General features: G+C 51.3%; 1 protein-coding gene across 18 annotated transcripts in view; it reads right to left on the bottom strand.

Annotated features, from left to right (window-relative positions):
• Nucleotides 1-16,717, bottom strand: part of LOC149371704 (prostasin-like) — a 58,022-nt gene that overhangs the window by 21,553 nt on the left and 19,752 nt on the right. For all 18 annotated transcript variants that reach the window (XM_089565965.1, XM_089565962.1, XM_089565963.1 and 15 more), the window contains one exon: nucleotides 1,300-1,506. In XM_089565965.1, coding sequence (XP_089422091.1) covers nucleotides 1,300-1,506 — 207 coding nt within the window. The remainder of the gene's footprint in view (nucleotides 1-1,299; nucleotides 1,507-16,717) is intronic.

The following is a 16,717-nucleotide window of genomic DNA, read 5'->3' as shown; positions in this document are numbered from 1 at the left end:
CCGGCGGCATGTGGTTGTTTTTTCTTCTGCTTTTCTGATCAATTAGCTTTAAGCGATAACATATTCAGTAATATTCTAAATCGAACAACAGCAGAAAATAAATTAATTAATTAAAAAAAATCCCTCGTGTCCCTTGGTTTCTGTGGCTGTTGGCTTCTCTCATATTTATAACGAGCCCCTCATCCCCCCCCCCCCCCCCTGTCTTGTTTGCTTAATTGCCATAAACTATAGTCCTTTTTGGCGAAGCTTAAGTGTCCCCTTCATTTTTTTTTTTTCTGAAAACAGTGCAGACATTTCGCCACTTACTGGCGATAGAGACCCGCAGTGAAAAAACATTAGCGATCACTGCGGCGACACCCACTGGGTGAATGCGCAAGCATCGATGCCTCCTTCACACTCGTCGCCCCTGTTTGGTTTACTTGAGACTGTTTGCCTCTTTTTGCCTCTTTTTCGCTCTTTCGACTCTTTGCCTCTCTTTTTACTTGCAATTATGACGTCTGCCGCTATTTTTCACGTCCTCGCCCTATGTGCACGTCCGGGGCTATTTTGACGTCTAAATGATGTCCAGTTCAGAATAACTACGTTTCAACCGGCCCCCCTACCTACCCTCTCAGGCACGGCACGCAGGCCTGCGGGAGAGGAGTAATGGGTTTATTTGCTGCTAGACTAACACTTAAATTTAAGTTTTGGCCTCTAATTAATTAATCACTCCAGATCAATCAACTCTGGTGTACGACGACATTTTATCATCCTCTGTCACGTGGTAGCGTTTTTTCCCGCAATTTTATCGTCTAGTACTGTTTTAGGTCCTCGCACTATATCGACGTCTGATACTATTTTGACATCTAAGTGACATTTTTGGCCCTAATTAAAGAACTAATTACTCCACATCGACCAAATTTTGACGTGCATCATACTCACAGCATGCTGTATCATACATAGTCATTGTTTTTAGCCTAACTCTCACACGAACTGAGAAATTGCTACCGACACGTTTTGCGGACACGAAATCGTCGACACAGCCAAGTAATGCTTTAGTGGTTACAGCGCTCGGCTGCTGACCCGAAAGACGCGGGTTCGATCCCGGCCGCGGTGGCCGAATTTCGATGGAGGCGAAATTCTAGAGGCCCGCGTGCTGTGCGATGCCAGTGCACGTTAAAGAACCCGAGGTGGTCGAAATTTCCGGAGCCCTTCACTACGGCGTCCCTCATAGCCTGAGTCGCTTTGGGACGTTAAACCCCAATAAAACAAAACAAACAAACAAAGCAAGCTGGGCTTGTCGAAAGTGAGCGCTCGTACGTTGCCTGTTCTCCCGTAGCGCGGCCAGCATGCGCTCCTTGTCGGCCGACCGCTGCTGCCGGGACTCGCGGCGGCAGCACGCGTGACCGGCGCCGCACGAGGTGGAAGGCTCCCGGCGCTCCTGCGGGCACGACGCCTCGGGGACGCAGCGGCCGGTCTCGCAGTCCGCCGCCGCCGATGGGGCTGCTGCTGCCAGTGACGAGGTGGCTGTTAAAGAGGTCGAGTGCAATGGGGCGTAAAATAACTTCGCTAATGCACTTTTCAAGATCAACAGCGGGCGTGAGCGATCCCTAAGCCTGTTTACATGAGCTCGATAAAGTCGAGTCGCGTTTGCTTGTCGGGTAAAAAACCAGTTGTCGGGTTCATGTAAACGCTGTCGGGTCGAGTAAAATAAGCGGCAGAGCGAGTCGAGTTAACTCGCCTGCAGGGGGTAGGTTAACTCGCTTGACCCAGCATCGAAGCGGGAGGGCCGAGGATAAATGCGAACCTGTTTTTCGCTTGCGCCGTCGCGCCTGCGAGGCAGCGGTGCCGTTTCGCAATCTTGGAGGCTGCCACTGCCCTCTCCTGCTGCGCTGCTCAAAGCTTCGTGTCGCTTCAGGTGAACCGTTCTCGACCCGGTAAAATCGAATTCATGTAAACAGGCAGTCGTCGAGTTGGGCTGACCTTGCTCGACTCAATCCCTTGACTCGATCCACCGCTGTCGGTTTCATGTAAACAAGGCTCCTATCAAGTACGCGGAACATGACTGAAGGAATGTTAGAAAGCCATGCCTATTTTTTTTGCGTGATCAATGCGAAGGGGCAATAATAATGTTATTATGCAAAACGGGGTTGTAAAGAAATTACTGAAATAAACAGTCTATGAAATTTGCGACAGGAGGCGAGAGATGTAACTAGCAGTGTTTTGATTGGTTACGCTAGCAATGCGGTTATGATTACGAAGAATGAAACGAAAATAGTTGTTGTAAAGAAATTCTGGGATCTAAGTCAAGTTGTCACTGCTGGGGTCTCAGATGGATGCGTCGTATTAAAGCTTAAGGTACAGATTTGTGATTTGTAAAACAGTAGTTTTAGTGACACAGGGGCAGTGGAAAAGTTACGGCGCAGGTACGTCTTCATTCGGTTATCGCTGCTAACTAGTTTATTATTGCGTAATGGCTAATTATGAGCAGACGTGATGTGAACATAACGATATGAAGAAACTGATTCTACGGTAATGTTACGGAGAAAGTACGAGATGGGACTAGCCGAGGTGCGGGAGACACACATTACTTTACAGCTGGAAATGTTTAGTTTCACTCTAACCAATCGGAAACGGCACTAATGTCATTTTGGAGTATGACGGCGTCGTTACACAAGACACAAGATTGTCAAGTCTTTACGCAAGACTTGACAATCATCGGCGATTAAGTGGAGGACAGGCATTGGGTGAAGTCGTTAGTGTAAATAAGGTAGAAGAGGGGATCTAATGGTAACAGTGCAAAAAGGGAGGAACGCATGGACGAACGCTGACTCACTACTGAAGTTTTTTTTAGGAAACACCGAAGGAAGCGCAGCAAATAAACAGTCAGACAACCAAACATAACGAACGTTCGTATCGAGCCATTTGAGACTGCTAACAGCAGATAAAGAAGGTTTTCGGAGGAAGCGATAGATGCTGCGAAGAGGAAGTGTGTTCGGGTTTCGCCAAAAAGCACAGAAAGTAAAAAAGGAAGAGAGCATTGCACTTACTCGAAGATTTGAGCCTGGAGCGTCTTAAAGCGGGGTGAGTTAAGTCTAAAGGCCACAGTTTAAAGATTTTCTTCTCAGCCAAGACTCGCAAAGAGGGAATTTCGTTTCGCCCTATTGTGACGGAGGAGTAACTGGCGATATGAAATTTCGAGGTGTATATAGAAGCATTTGGCATCATTGGTCGGATCCATTTTTTAGATTCGCTGTGAGTATATCGTGAATTTTTGCAGCATGAGAACAGACAGTCTTGTACAGCCTGTAGTGTTGATGTGGTAGATTTGTTCTACTCTCTCCAGCACAATGTCGTTTCTCAATGCACCACATTGTACAAAGACAAAGAAAAGTTTATTCGGGATTGCGGCTTTTCCTTGTGCTGCTGTCTTTTTACGTAAAGACCACGTTCGTTGAGTGGCGAGGTGAACTACATACCCAAAAAGCGGGCGCATGTATCGAATCCAGAGTGACACCTGTGCTAAGTGAAGTTTTTGTTATTTATTGATCGTGCTATTCAAAATAACCTGTGTGGGATGGCATCGCGCATTTTCAGATTTGTTGATGACTTTTTAATTTTAAAAAACTCGCTTTTCCAGGCGCATGATTGATGTGCTGAAGGTATTCAAAGAAAATGTTGTTGGTTTGTAAACTTGCATTGTACTACAGATCTGTGAATGCTGATAACCGGCTACACTTTAGAGTGAAAGTAGAAAAGGAACACGTCTGTTGAAGTGTTCGCCTAGGGCGGAAAATATATATTGTTAAACTTCAAATCCCACCATTCCAAACTGGGAAAACCGGAATTGTTTTTTCATCTTTGTTTTCAGCTTTGTCAAAATCCTGTCATCATATGATTGAACGCAGCTTCTGCGAACAGTCTATAGTAGACTCAGGGATGCAGGATACTCGGACGATATCATCATTTTGGATTGCAATAAGATACTAGTAAGGAAACTAAAGGCTGCTGCTTCAATGTCCGCTTAAGGCAAAGGACAAAGCAACCCACAATTTTTCCTTATGTACCACAATGCCTTTCATATTGATACGTGACGGCTAAATGCAGCAGAGATCATCTGCACGGCAGAGAGTCGATGGCTTGGGGCAGCCGAACAGCATCCAAGCGCGCACCACAGCGTCGTCGTTGTTCAAAACACTTCGTCGCCCTCCCAGCGTCCGTATACCCCGCGTCAAAAGCACAGACCCGGTGCGCACTGCACAGGCAAGGGAGAGTGCGAGTCGTAAGGCTTGAGGCGTGACACATGACGATGCCGGTGCGGTGTGCAGCGGGAGGAGACGGTGGATGCAGCAGTGTGATCTCGTACGTCACAAAGTCACGGGGCGTACGACACAGTGAGGGCCTGTATATCGCGGCAGCAGTTTTTCATACAGGCCCACACGGCGGGACCGGACCCAGAGCGACACAAGGGAGCCAGGAGAGTAGGTAACGTCGCGACTGCAACAGTTATGACGGCGTTTCTGAGATAATTGGGACGCCGACGTACAACCTCTGGCGGGCTACAAGACGGGCGGCGTCGGCGCCGGCGATGGCGTCCCGAGCGTAAGGACTCGTGGAGGCGGTGGCGGGCAGTACACTGTCGAAGGGCAGCAAAGGATCGCGGCCAAACAGAAGATAAAAAGGAGAGAAACCTGCTGTGTCGTGACGTGTGGAATTGTATGCGAATGTCACAAATGGGAGGCTAATATCCCAATCACGGTGACGGTTAGAGACGTACATGGTGCTGTTCAGACGTTCGGTCAGGACGTTCGTCTGTGGGTGGTAGGCAGTGGAGAACTGATGACGGACGGAGCAGGAGCGTAAAAGTTCGGGGACCACTTGGGAAAGAAAGCAGCGGCCGCGATCGGTGAGCAGGTGACGGGGAGCACGGTGGTAAAGTATGATGTCGTGCAGGAGGAAGTCAGCGACATCAGTGGGGAACAAATGGATCGCCGTCGCGACGGACTACTCGACGCGCTACGCTATCACACGAGCGATCCCAACTAGCTGCGCCACTGATGTCGCTGACTTCCTCCCGCACGATGCCATACTCCGCCACGGTGCTCCCTGTCACCTGCTCACCAATCGCGGCCGCTGCTTTCTTTCTCAAGTGGTCGCCGAACTTCTACCATGTGGCCGCCGAACTTGTGCCATGCATGGCAGACACCGGAAAAGGGTTGAGCAGGCCGAGGCCGACGGGGGAAACCGGGTCTATCGGGATGGGAATTGGCTGAAGGTGGCCTGGAGGGAGAACCGAGGGCTTCCTCCGCCGTTGGCAGAGCTCGCAAGCGGCCACAATGCGAGCTGTAGAGACCTGGCCAAAAGAAGAGGCAGCGCACGCTGTCGTACGCTGCACGAGCAAGAGCTCAGTGCCGTCAGTCCGCATATTGCGCCGGTAGAGAATGTTCTTGTAGAGCACGAACGGTCTGAGCACGAAGCATCAGAGCGGTGAGGCGGTCGATGAGGGAGCGCAGCGTGGGATCCAAGTGCGGTTCTTGAGCAATGTTGCGGAAGTCCGATATGACCGAAATGCAGGCGTCAGCCTCGCATTCATTGGAGGAAGGCGGATCGACAGGGTGATGGGACAAGCAATCTGCGTCGTGGCGCAAGCGGTCGGACTTGTGGACGACAGAAAACGTATATTCTAGAAGGCGAAGAGCCCAGTGCCCCAGCCTGCCAGTAGGGCTTTTGAGCGAAGAAAGCCAGCATAAGGCGTGATGATCCGCTGTAACAGAGAGCGGGCGCCCAAAGATGTAAGGGTGGAATTTGGGAATGACCAAAACGAGGGCGAGGTATTCCCGCTGGGTGATAGAATAGTTGCGCTCTGACGTAGAAAGCAGTCGGCAGGCGTACACAATGACGAGAATCTGATAGCGTTGCCATTGAGAAAGTAGGGCACCAATGCCACGGCCCCTTGCGTCGGTCTGAAGTTCCGTAGGGTCTGGAGGATCAATGTGAGCCAAGACAGGTGGAGCGGTGAGGACACTGATCAGGGTTCTGAAGGCGGCAGCTTGTGGCGGGCGATGGGCAAACTCGGTGGAGTGAAGGCGAGGTGAGCAGGTAGAGTCGTCATAGCAGAGAACCAGAGAAGCAGATCCAATCGGAGAAGGCCAAAGGAACAGTAAATATGAGCGGAATGAGCGGGTGAAAAGTCAAGGCCAAGGTTCCCTTTCTGAGGGCACCTGGTCAGGCAATGCTGACTCGCGCAGTGCACATTACAGTCACGGCAGCGGTGCTGCAATATCAGCGACGTGAACGGTGGACGTGGCGGCGGCGCTAAGAAGAGCTCAGGGCAGACACTTGGGTGCCAGTATAAATGAGGGCAAGGACCGGGACACCATATATCCACGAGAACATTCAAGAGATTATGTGGGGCAGCGGGGGCCAAGAGAGGATTTGCAGGCCGGGTCAGTGATGCAGCGTCACCTTCGGGGGCTGCATCGGCTAGTTTTCCGAGAACTGGCGGGAGTTGAAACTGGCGGAAGAGTTGCGGCGAGTGAAACGGGAGCGGCGGCCTTGTGGGCATGGTGAGCGGCTGGACCCACGAGCTGGCGGAGCGGGCTCGTCACGGAGTGGATCGGGATGAGGGAAGTAACGCCGCGGGGCGTAGTCGCTGCGGCGGTCGACGAAGGAGAAGGGACGAGGTGGCTGGGACCAACGGCAGTGACGGTAGATGTGTCCGACGCGTGAGCACGTTCTGCGCTTGCTGTGCTATTGCCCTTATATCGTTAACTCCCTCAGCTAATCTTTCCACCCCTTGTGCGGCGACACCACTCAGGACATCATTCAGCACCGCCGCTGCCACTTCCCAATTGCGCCCTGCAACATTCTCCGAGAGTTTGCTTTTCGTCTCTCTCGCCACCGCATTCATTGTCCTCCATAGAAATATCCCAGCTCCTACGCGCCTATCACCCTTTAAGCGCTTCATTATAGCTCCTTTGCACCTCCTCACGTTTGATACACCTGCGATAAGCGCCTGGTTACTCTCTCCCTGCCTCCTAACCTCCCTATTCTGCTTCCTGTTATCACTGACTGTGACCTCATTTTTGGGATTTGCCTTCTTCTCCTCCTCTGCATGGCATCCAGACGTCCTAGCAGCCACCTGTGAATAACTGTCCTTGATCGAACTTGCTTGACCTACTTTCTTATCGCTGTTCACGCCAGTGCAGGCCGCATCCACGTGGCTGGCGCTGGAATGTCCGCCGTTGGGGTTTCCGATGGCGGTGTCGGACATTTTTCCTCCCATTTGACCAAGCTGTTCCTGAGGTTTTCGCTTTTCCGCCGTTTCTGGCTCTAGCATCTCGATGCATCAATACGTGACGCTAATTGGCTGTTTTCTTGCTCAACCGTGTCCAGGCATGCACCTAATACGCAACATTTGCGCGTAAAGTCCTCGCCTTCGGCCTCCTCTACCTTGAGCTACCCTCGTCTATAGCGCTGGACGCAGTACGTCCTGCAGAAGCAATACCAGGACTGCGAAAAATATAAATGGGTGTTTATCCAAGCCTGCTCTTATATAGTCGTATGTACCCGGCTAGGTATTGTAGGGACGCGCTTTACTCGTCCCCTGTGGTTCGCTTCCCCGCGATGCATCCTCGTTAGCCTTCGTAGTTACTTAAACTAACAAGTGAGGGCGCCGGCGTCACAGCGCCACGAGCGCCACGGATGGCGTGTTTGCTGCGCGCACGGGGGAGACGGCCCTCTTCTGCTCGGGAACGGGGACGCACGCTGACGTTCGGCGCGAGGCTCCGCGAAGCCTCGTGGGGAGGAACGTTCCCCTTGTTAGGAACGGGCAACAATCCCACCGCTGCCACCAGTGTTGAGAACGGGCCACAATCCCACCGCTGGAACCAGTGTTAAAGATGGGGCTTCTATCCCACCGCTGGAACCCGAAGACCGACTCGGCCAACGTATAGGCTCCCAAAGCATCGCCGGGTGGCGCTGCTGCGCCTGATGTGCAGCGCCATCTATGGGAGAAAAGTAAAAACTGGGGCGCTGCTCGCTGCTCGCGCTGCTTTCACCACGCTTCTTTGCACGCGCGCTTCCTTGCACGTGCGCGCGCCCGCGCTGTCGCGATGTGTCGCCTGCATGAGCCACAATAAGATCGTTCAGACTGACGCGCAGTACTGCAATGCAAACTTAATTAAAGGGGGGAAACTGATTAGTCGCGTCTACTGTGTGGAGCAGACGGTCGACGATGAGGAGGCCCATTTGACTGTAAAATGCGTTTCTCGAGTGAGTATTAACGTCGTACTGTATGACATGTAACTAGAGGTAAGTCCACGGTATAATTATATGCTCGAAATATGCGAAGTACTATCAGCTGTGAGAAATAAAGCGAGACACTTGTTGATCGTAGTTGTCAGTTGTTGCATGCGATGCGCAGGGCGATCCACTTACGTGCGAGTCGAAAGGACATGCGCGCCCACGCAACAGTTCGTCAACATTCTACTCCACCTTGGGGGAACCCCCTAAACATTTGACCACCATTGTTCACACTTGCAAGTGCGACCTGCGGGTCGCCTTCTCGCTTGAAACGAAAACTCTCCGGAATAACATTGCTTGCGCGCTTTCGAGAATTTCGTCTGCTTTGACCGCGTCTCCTGCACTCGCGCTCGGTGCGATTCGCAATGCACTACGGCGACCAGAAGGATGTCGTGACGGTATTGATGTGCACCGCAGTCGTATATGCGTCATGATGACAGCGACAGCGGCGCGCTTCTCAGGGCCGGCCTGCCGCCGCCGTCAGAAAAATACGCTAATATTGTTTGTTCGCGTTCATACCAAAGCCTGGAGTAGAGCAACGTCAAAATTGAATCATTTTTTGAGGATCGTTGGCCAATACCGAGCTGCTGGTAGAAGTGATAACTGCGATACAAGCATATTTATATTCCAAATCCGCTTTGCTGATGCCCAGTGCTGCTCGCCTGTTGTCACCTGGCTCCGCAGTTAAAGGCATCACGGAAATCGATCACGTCTTTGTTTTATTATGTGACGGTGAACATAGTAAAACGGTGAAGCGAGTAGCACCTTTACTACAGCGCTGGCCAGTTCCGAAGTGCCCTCAGCTGCAGCATCGATGCGAAATGGATAGGCTTAGCGACGACTACGGCAGCGAGGGAGCAGCGCAGCTCGTCGCCCGGCGTGGCCGCGGGCGACGTCGTTGCCGAAAGCTAGACTGTCCGCGGACGGCGTCATTGCCAAAAGCTCGACTGTTTCGCCGATTAGTTCAGCGGCTTGCGACTCGCAGTCGCAAGGCTGGAAAATCGAGCAGCGAGCGACTTGCCTGCGCGTCGTCTGCCACTTTTTTCGTGCATGGGACAGACTCAGTGGCTCTCCGAAGAGCGCGGCCGCATACTCGCGTGTTCGCGGTAAGAGTGGATCACCGTGTACATACGCTTTGGTTTTTACATTACGGCCTTCGTAGTATACCTCCTTTTTGCTTCGCCGAGACCGCGTCTGTCAGCGCGAAGATTGCGCCTCGCGCGACTCTCCCGTCGCACGTGCACACAACGCTCGCAGGGCGTCTGCTACGGCGCCGCCCCGAGTTTCCGCTGCTCGCCGCTGCGGCGCTGGCGTCGCGCTCCCAAACTTGAGCTTGGGTTCCCTATACCGCTGCTTCCGTCGTGCTTCCTATGCATCTCTGCTTCCACCGTTTGCTGCTGCTGTCGCAAGCTCTCGCCGCATCTTTGCCTAACGACGACACTCGCCTGACAGTAATTTCTCCCAGGCCCGTGGGACACAGCGTCCTTCGATCGGTTCGGAGGTTCGGTGATTTGGAGTGCAACAACCCCGTCCGTCGTCGTCTATGCTTCTGCCGCCGGCGCCAGGCCTCGTCATATCCCTTGCTTCGCGATGAGTCACACCCGGCTCCCAGGACCACGTTGTCCACTCTTAACACCCTGTATCTCGTCCTGACCGGCTGCGGAGTATCCCTTGCCCTAGCGTGGGCGAACATTCGCTCGTAACCTTGTTGGTGAGTCGGACGTCCTCGATTCCTTAGCGTATTTTGTTGCTAGCTTGCGTTATTGTGGTCGTAGCAATAAATGCCTTGTCTGTGTCAGCCAGAGTGTCGTTCCTTTGTTCCCTCAGAGCAAGGCCCGCCGTGGTCGGCGTGCGCTCGGTAGCGTACGCGACCACGGAGTGGGGTCCGGCGGTTTTGAACTGTGTCAGCCGCGGTAAAACGGGGAAAACGTATTTATCTCCCCAATTTAAAACCCCCACACTATACGCAGGGTTAATTGACCCTAGTAAGAAGACTCGCATCCCTTTCTAGACTACATTAGGTGGGAATGTGAGGGCAGGCAGGATATAAGAAGACGCATATGCACTTCTCGAGAGCAGTGGGAGTCCCTGCTGGCCAGTTCTGACCTTAACGAACAGCTTAAGCTGATCGAAGCGGTAGAGAAGGCTGTAAGAAACAGTGCTGTCCTGTACCAGGGACCCAATCCTGCAATCCGATGAATACTTTTGTGATTTTCAGTTGTAACGGGACCAACCGGCAGCCGTTCAAGCGGTGGGACGAAGATGTCGACAAAGTGCAGTCCTGGTTCCTTGGTTACTACTGATAGTGTGCCTGTTGTGACGCTCTTCGATCAACGACCACCACCTGCGCTTCGAATACACATCTTTGCACTTGGATGGAGGTGTACCGATCCCCGTCCGGTCCTCAACCAGGAACTTCGGAGCCGAACGTTTATCGCACCGGCCACCATGCCAGACTTCCGATTCAACCATCGCCGCCCATCCCTGCCACCGTCCTCTGTTCCGGGGTGCAACACCAGAGCGACCCTTACCTATTCAGTGGTATGGACGACCATGACGTCGACGACTGGCTGGCCTCATACGAGCGCGTCAGCAGTTACAATCGGTGGGACGATTCCGTCAATTTGAGCAACGTCCTCTTCTACCTCGCAGACGTTGCCAACCTATGGTTTCGTAACCATGAAGCCGACCTTCCCGCCTGGTCCTCATTTAAGACGAGCTTCGCCGACGTTTTCGGCCGTCCGCCGTGCGGAAACTCCGCGCCGAGCAACGTCTCTGTGCTCGAGCTCAGCTACCGGCCGAAACTTTCTCGAGCTATATTGAAGCCATCGTTGACTTATGTAAGCGCGTCAATCCTTCGATGGACAAAGTTATAACCACATTCTTAAAGGGATCGCCGATGACGCTTTCCAAATGCTCCTGGCGAAAACCCCCACCTCCGTCAGTACCGTCATCCAGCTGTGCCAAAGCTTTGACGAGTTACGGAAACAACGCGCTTCTACGCGGCAGTCTGGAGCGTCTACCGAAGGTCTTGCTACCGAGGGTCCTTCGTCTAACTGAGCAATCCTTGTTCATGCAGCGCGTCAAAGATTTCATACGCGAGGAAGTCGCACGCCAGCTTTCTCTTCTGAATTACGTTCAAGACCCTGTCTGCTTTACTACCGACCTAGCGCTCTCCCTTGCGCTGACTATCCGCCGTGTTGGTCAGGAGCAGGTCGCTGCAGTCCTGCAGTCCTGCCGTCCAGCCCCCCGCCTCCTCCTGTAGCAGCACCGCTCACCTATGCTGAAGCCGTCACCCGGACACCGCTCTCACGCGCCCCTCCCACGTACCGCAGCAGTCATTATGCCCCCCCAGCCCCCCCCCCCCCCCCCCCCCCGCTGTCTATGCCTCCTCCTGTTAACGTGAAGGTTGCACAAACACGGGACGATCCACAGCGAAGAGACACAGAGACACACACAGGCGCTAAACGGATCGTCCCGTGTTTGCGCAATTTTCACCTTAACAGTAACATGTACCAACTAGGCCCAACCGAAATTTTATTGAACATGCCTCCTCCGCCAGCCTCATTTGCTCGCAAGCGACGACACCCTGCGAACCCTTGGCGCACCGCAGACAATCGGCCCATCGGCTACGCTTGTGGGCTTCCAGGCTTAGTCGCACGTCTCTGCCGTCAGCGCTTGCCTCGTTCTGGTGATAATGTGCGCCCGTATGGATACGATCCCGAGCCGCACTTGCCCAGTGGCTCTTCTGGCTCGTGTATGCCTCGCCCACAATATACGACTCGCCGCTCACCTTCCCCTCGCCGCCATTCAATTTCCCCAATGCTTCGGCGACCGAATCCCCTCCCAGAGGAAAACTGAATGCGGCAGTTCCGGAGGCAAGAACTGCGTATTTTGCGAACTCGTTAAGTCCTCCGTTTCCTCCCGCTACCCTGATTAAGGCGTCTGTTGAAGGCGTCCTTGTTCTCGCGCTCGTTGACACGGACGCTGCCGTGCCCGTGATTGGTGACTCTCTTCGCCGCAAAGCCGTTCAAGCGGTGGGACGAAGATGTCGACGAAGTCCAGTTCTGGTTCCTGGGTGACTCCTGGTGACGCTCTTCGATCAACGACCACCGACCTGCGCTTCGAATACACGCTTTTACACAGCAAATGTTTTCCAGTACATTTCCTGTATCACCGTGAGTGCCACGTAGGAAAGTGGTCGAACGGAGAGGGCGAAGCTGTGCGAGAACCCTCAAAGTATGCTGTAGGGCCAGTTGGTCAAAAGAGTGATTCAGACTCTTCACTTCGTCAGCAAACGGGTGAACACCTGCCAGAGCACTGCAAGGGCTGCAAAGACTCTTATCCCTTTCTGCATCGTACTCAGATATTAGGACGCGGTAATAATCAATTGGCAAGGGAAATCTTGGAAGCCACTGAAATAGCGAAGTGCAGTAATGACACGTGCATTAGCACAACATCCATTCATCTCATGAAAAAGGAACGAAAGTTTTTAGAACGCATCTAAGTTTTCCCATTGGCCTACATATGCGGGTGCTCTTCCTTCTACATTTCTTCTTTTCTTTTCTGAGTTTTTTTCGGATGTTTTTAGTTTTCTTGTACTGCCTCTTTTTAGATTTTCAGAGTGGGGCATTCTTTTAAGATTTGCGCATGCGTTGTTGCAGAGTGACGGGACGTTTTTCGTTGTTCAATTTCATTCAGTTTTAAGTGTAGCACCGTCCTGTCCTCGTCTTTCTTCGTCCCGTCTTTGCGCTACGTTTTTGTTAAGAACCCTATTATGCTACCTAAGGCTCAAGACAGAAGGGCTTGAGAACACACACGCGCGCACGTGGACCACAATGCTAGAGACAAAATATAAAAGAGTACAATTTTGACAACAGTCTATTTAGAATCAGCATGGAGTATGCACTTCTGTTCGGTAACAAATGCGTCGTAATATTTTTCGCAAACGATTTCTGCAGGTAGTTTATTACAGCGGTAAATGGCTTTGGAATAATGGCGAATGACGCATAAGTTTGATGTGAGCAATCTTGGGTTGCATTTTGAAACAGTCGTCTGATCGGGGGAGAAGGTACAAAGCCCTTTGGAATCCCACCAATTTTAGTGATGAGAACAAATCCCAAGAGTCTCTGCCAGGTGTTCTGTCCCATGTATTTTGAGTGCAGAACAGCAGCAAAGAGAGTGCGAAAGTGCAAATGCTCCAGTAAAGCCCTTCAGCGTGCGTGCGTGCGTGCGTGCGTGCGTGCGTGCGTGCGTGTGTGTGCGTGCGTGTGTGCGTGTGTGTGTGTGTGCGTGTGTGCGCGCGCGCGCGTGTGTCATCTGCTGTCAGCCGAGTGAGTACAATGTTCTTGCGATGTGAACATTCGCAGCAGGCGATACTTAATCACACCAGCCATAACACGTCTCATGGAACACTAGGCGCTCCAAACGGGCTGAACAGGATTTTAAAGATAATGAAGACCGGAAAAACTCCCTTTAGGTCGAAATTATTCCGGAGACCTCCACTACGGCACCTCTTTCTCTCTTTCTTCCTTCACTCTCACCTTCCTCCCTTCCCTTACGGCGCGGTTCAGGTGTCCGCCGAGATATGTGAGACAGATACTGCGCCATTTACTTCCCTCAAAAACCAATTTACCTATTTACCTAGCTTCGATTATTGCCAGATTTAAACTTCACTGCATGCCAATATGCAAAAGGACAGTCCATAATCATATATAGCGCTTTTTAGAAGATTTTTTAAAGTTTTTCTTCGTGATTCGGTATTACGGACGACTCGCTTTATGGAGACTTTTGCTCCGGAACCAAAGTGTCCATATTAGCAAGACACGACTGTAATTCGGTAATCTCGTTGTCCGTTCAAAAATTTGCTAAAATTGTCTTGCTACCGCCTGTCGTTCCTTCGTGTAATTGAACCTCAATCAGTGAAATGCAAACACACAACTCACCTTGTGCACATTCGTTCCCGCTGTCTTTCTCTCATTCGAGCTTTACTTGCAAAATCGTCGCATCGCTCCTTCACTGGAGTCGACTGAGTCCATGTCCGTCGCGGGTGTCTCATTCCCCCCCCCCCCCCTTTCTTTTAAACGATTGTTTTTTTATTTTTTCGAAGTGTTCGAGGCTACTTTTGAACCGTATAAAGCCCTGTTTTGTCTTGGGGAAGGCAACTCGGCGTCGCCTTTTTGCAGAAAAGGTGCTCGTCGTACCTACACTGAACAAACAAGGGGAGGGGAATGAGGGGCTCGTTATAAATATGAAAGAAGCCAACAGCCACAGAAACCAAGGGGCACAGGTTTTTTTTTAGTTTATTTATTTATTTTGTGGTGTTGATAAATTTAGAATATTACTGAATATGTTATCGCTTAAAGCTAATTGATTAGAAAAGCAGAAGAAAAAACAACCACATGCCGCCGGTGGGATCCGAACCCACGACCTCCGAATTACGCGTCCGGTGCTCTACCTCTGAGCTACGGCGACGGCTGTCAAATCTTCTGTTTTCGGGGGTATTTATGTTTACAAGTAACCTAACCTTGAGAGTGTTCACCAGCGCCACCCTCGTTCAATCCACCGGCGGCATGTGGTTGTTTTTTCTTCTGCTTTTCTAATCAATTAGCTTTAAGCGATAACATATTCATTAATATTCTAAATTTATCAACACCACAAAATAAATAAATAAACTAAAAAAAAACCCTGTGCCCCTTGGTTTCTGTGGCTGTTGGCTTCTTTCATATTTATAACGAGCCCCTCATTCCCCTCCCCTTGTTTGCTTAATTGCTTAGCGAGGGCCTCGGTTCTGGCAGCCTGGATGCCATATGAAGCATAAGAGGGTTCTCACGCAGCTTCCACCGTCTCCGTTCGATGACGTTCTACGTCATACCTGCGGTAACTCAGGACGTTCTACGTCCGCCGCTTATGAACGAGGGTGGCGCTGGTGAATTAACACTCTCAAGGTTAGGTTACTTGTAAACATAAATACCCCCGAAAACAGAAGATTTGACAGCCGTCGCCGTAGCTCAGAGGTAGAGCACCGGACCCGTAATTCGGAGGTCGTGGGTTCGGATCCCACCGGCGGCATGTGGTTGTTTTTTCTTCTGCTTTTCTAATCAATTAGCTTTAAGCGATAACATATTCAGTAATATTCTAAATTTATCAACACCACAAAATAAATAAATAAACTAAAAAAAAACCCTGTGCCCCTTGGTTTCTGTGGCTGTTGGCTTCTTTCCTACACTGAACAACGCAGCCTCGGTTGAAGGCAGATGTTAAAAGCTACTTCGTGATGTCTGGATTTTGAATGCCGCGCTGACTTACCACAGGTCGGAAAGGTGATTTCAAGTAGAACGGTTTCATGCCGCGCAAAGTGAAATTGCTTTTCACGATGAGCACCATACAAGCCGTACTTTTTGCAGCAAAACTTTAGCCTGCGCGAGGTTGCACATTTGTCTTATTCAGTTCATGCCTAGTCAAATACAGAAACTATTAAGAGCTGCTGTACACTTGTTTCTAGTTTCGAACATGTGCTGCGCGAACCTGGCTCCCTGAACGACGATAGGGGCTCTCCTTGCGTGTGTAGATTTGAGAGAAACAGAACAACACAATACGCTCTGTTCATGAGCGCGTTTATTTTCTTGACAACAGACAACAGCGCTAACAACAGGGTGCTTTCTGGGTGCCAAGAATTGCAATTATAAGCATTTCTTTAAACGTTCTGCCGAGATTGCTTAACCGATTGCTGATGTTATGAAAAAGATTGGCTTTCACATTGACACCCATGAAGAGTTGCTGGCGGTAAGTTTGCGTACACGTAATGCCCCTCAAGACCCAAGCGCTGCACAGTTATTGGACGCTTTAGGTGGCTACTTTGGTCGGAAGATTGAGCGTGAGAAGAAAATCGCATTGGACGCCCTCAACATGGTGACGTTAATCATTAGTCCACACGAGTTAATCTCAAACTGAGGACTGTGCCTGTAGTTTGCCCAGGCCGCGTGTCTTGATGAGAGGAGAGCAGAGCTCTGCAGGAAACAACAGAGCCCGGTCCTCGGCGTCCGTCCACCCGCGCTCAGTTGCGTCCTCTCCTCGGGTCGATTAAGTGGATGTAGGAGTCGTTCTCTTCGGGTTCACATTGGGGCTTGTCGCACGGCGCCCCGGGATCGCCTCCCTCTGCTACGCACAGGACAGAAACGCAAGAGAAACGCTTTGAGCGAACTGTCCTCAGCGAGAGGGGATGTTAGTGAAAGCACCGTGTTGTTATGCTCGTTTGCCGTCGGTTAAAGGACTAGCCAGAATCCTCTCGTACCTTAAAGCCGCGTCAAAGGTTAGCCAGGCCACCTTCGATATTTTGCTAGCCGTTTGTTATGCGTTAGAGGGGCGGAAAGCGTGCAGATACTGGCGAACATTGCTTCGTATGACTCCAGCTGAAGTTCTCCAGCGGGTAGTT

This window comes from Amblyomma mixtum, chromosome 1, assembly GCF_055824585.1.
Source record: "Amblyomma mixtum isolate Tamu chromosome 1, ASM5582458v1, whole genome shotgun sequence".
In the NCBI taxonomy this organism is placed as follows: domain Eukaryota; kingdom Metazoa; phylum Arthropoda; class Arachnida; order Ixodida; family Ixodidae; genus Amblyomma; species Amblyomma mixtum.
This window is presented reverse-complemented; position numbering and strand designations above follow the sequence as displayed.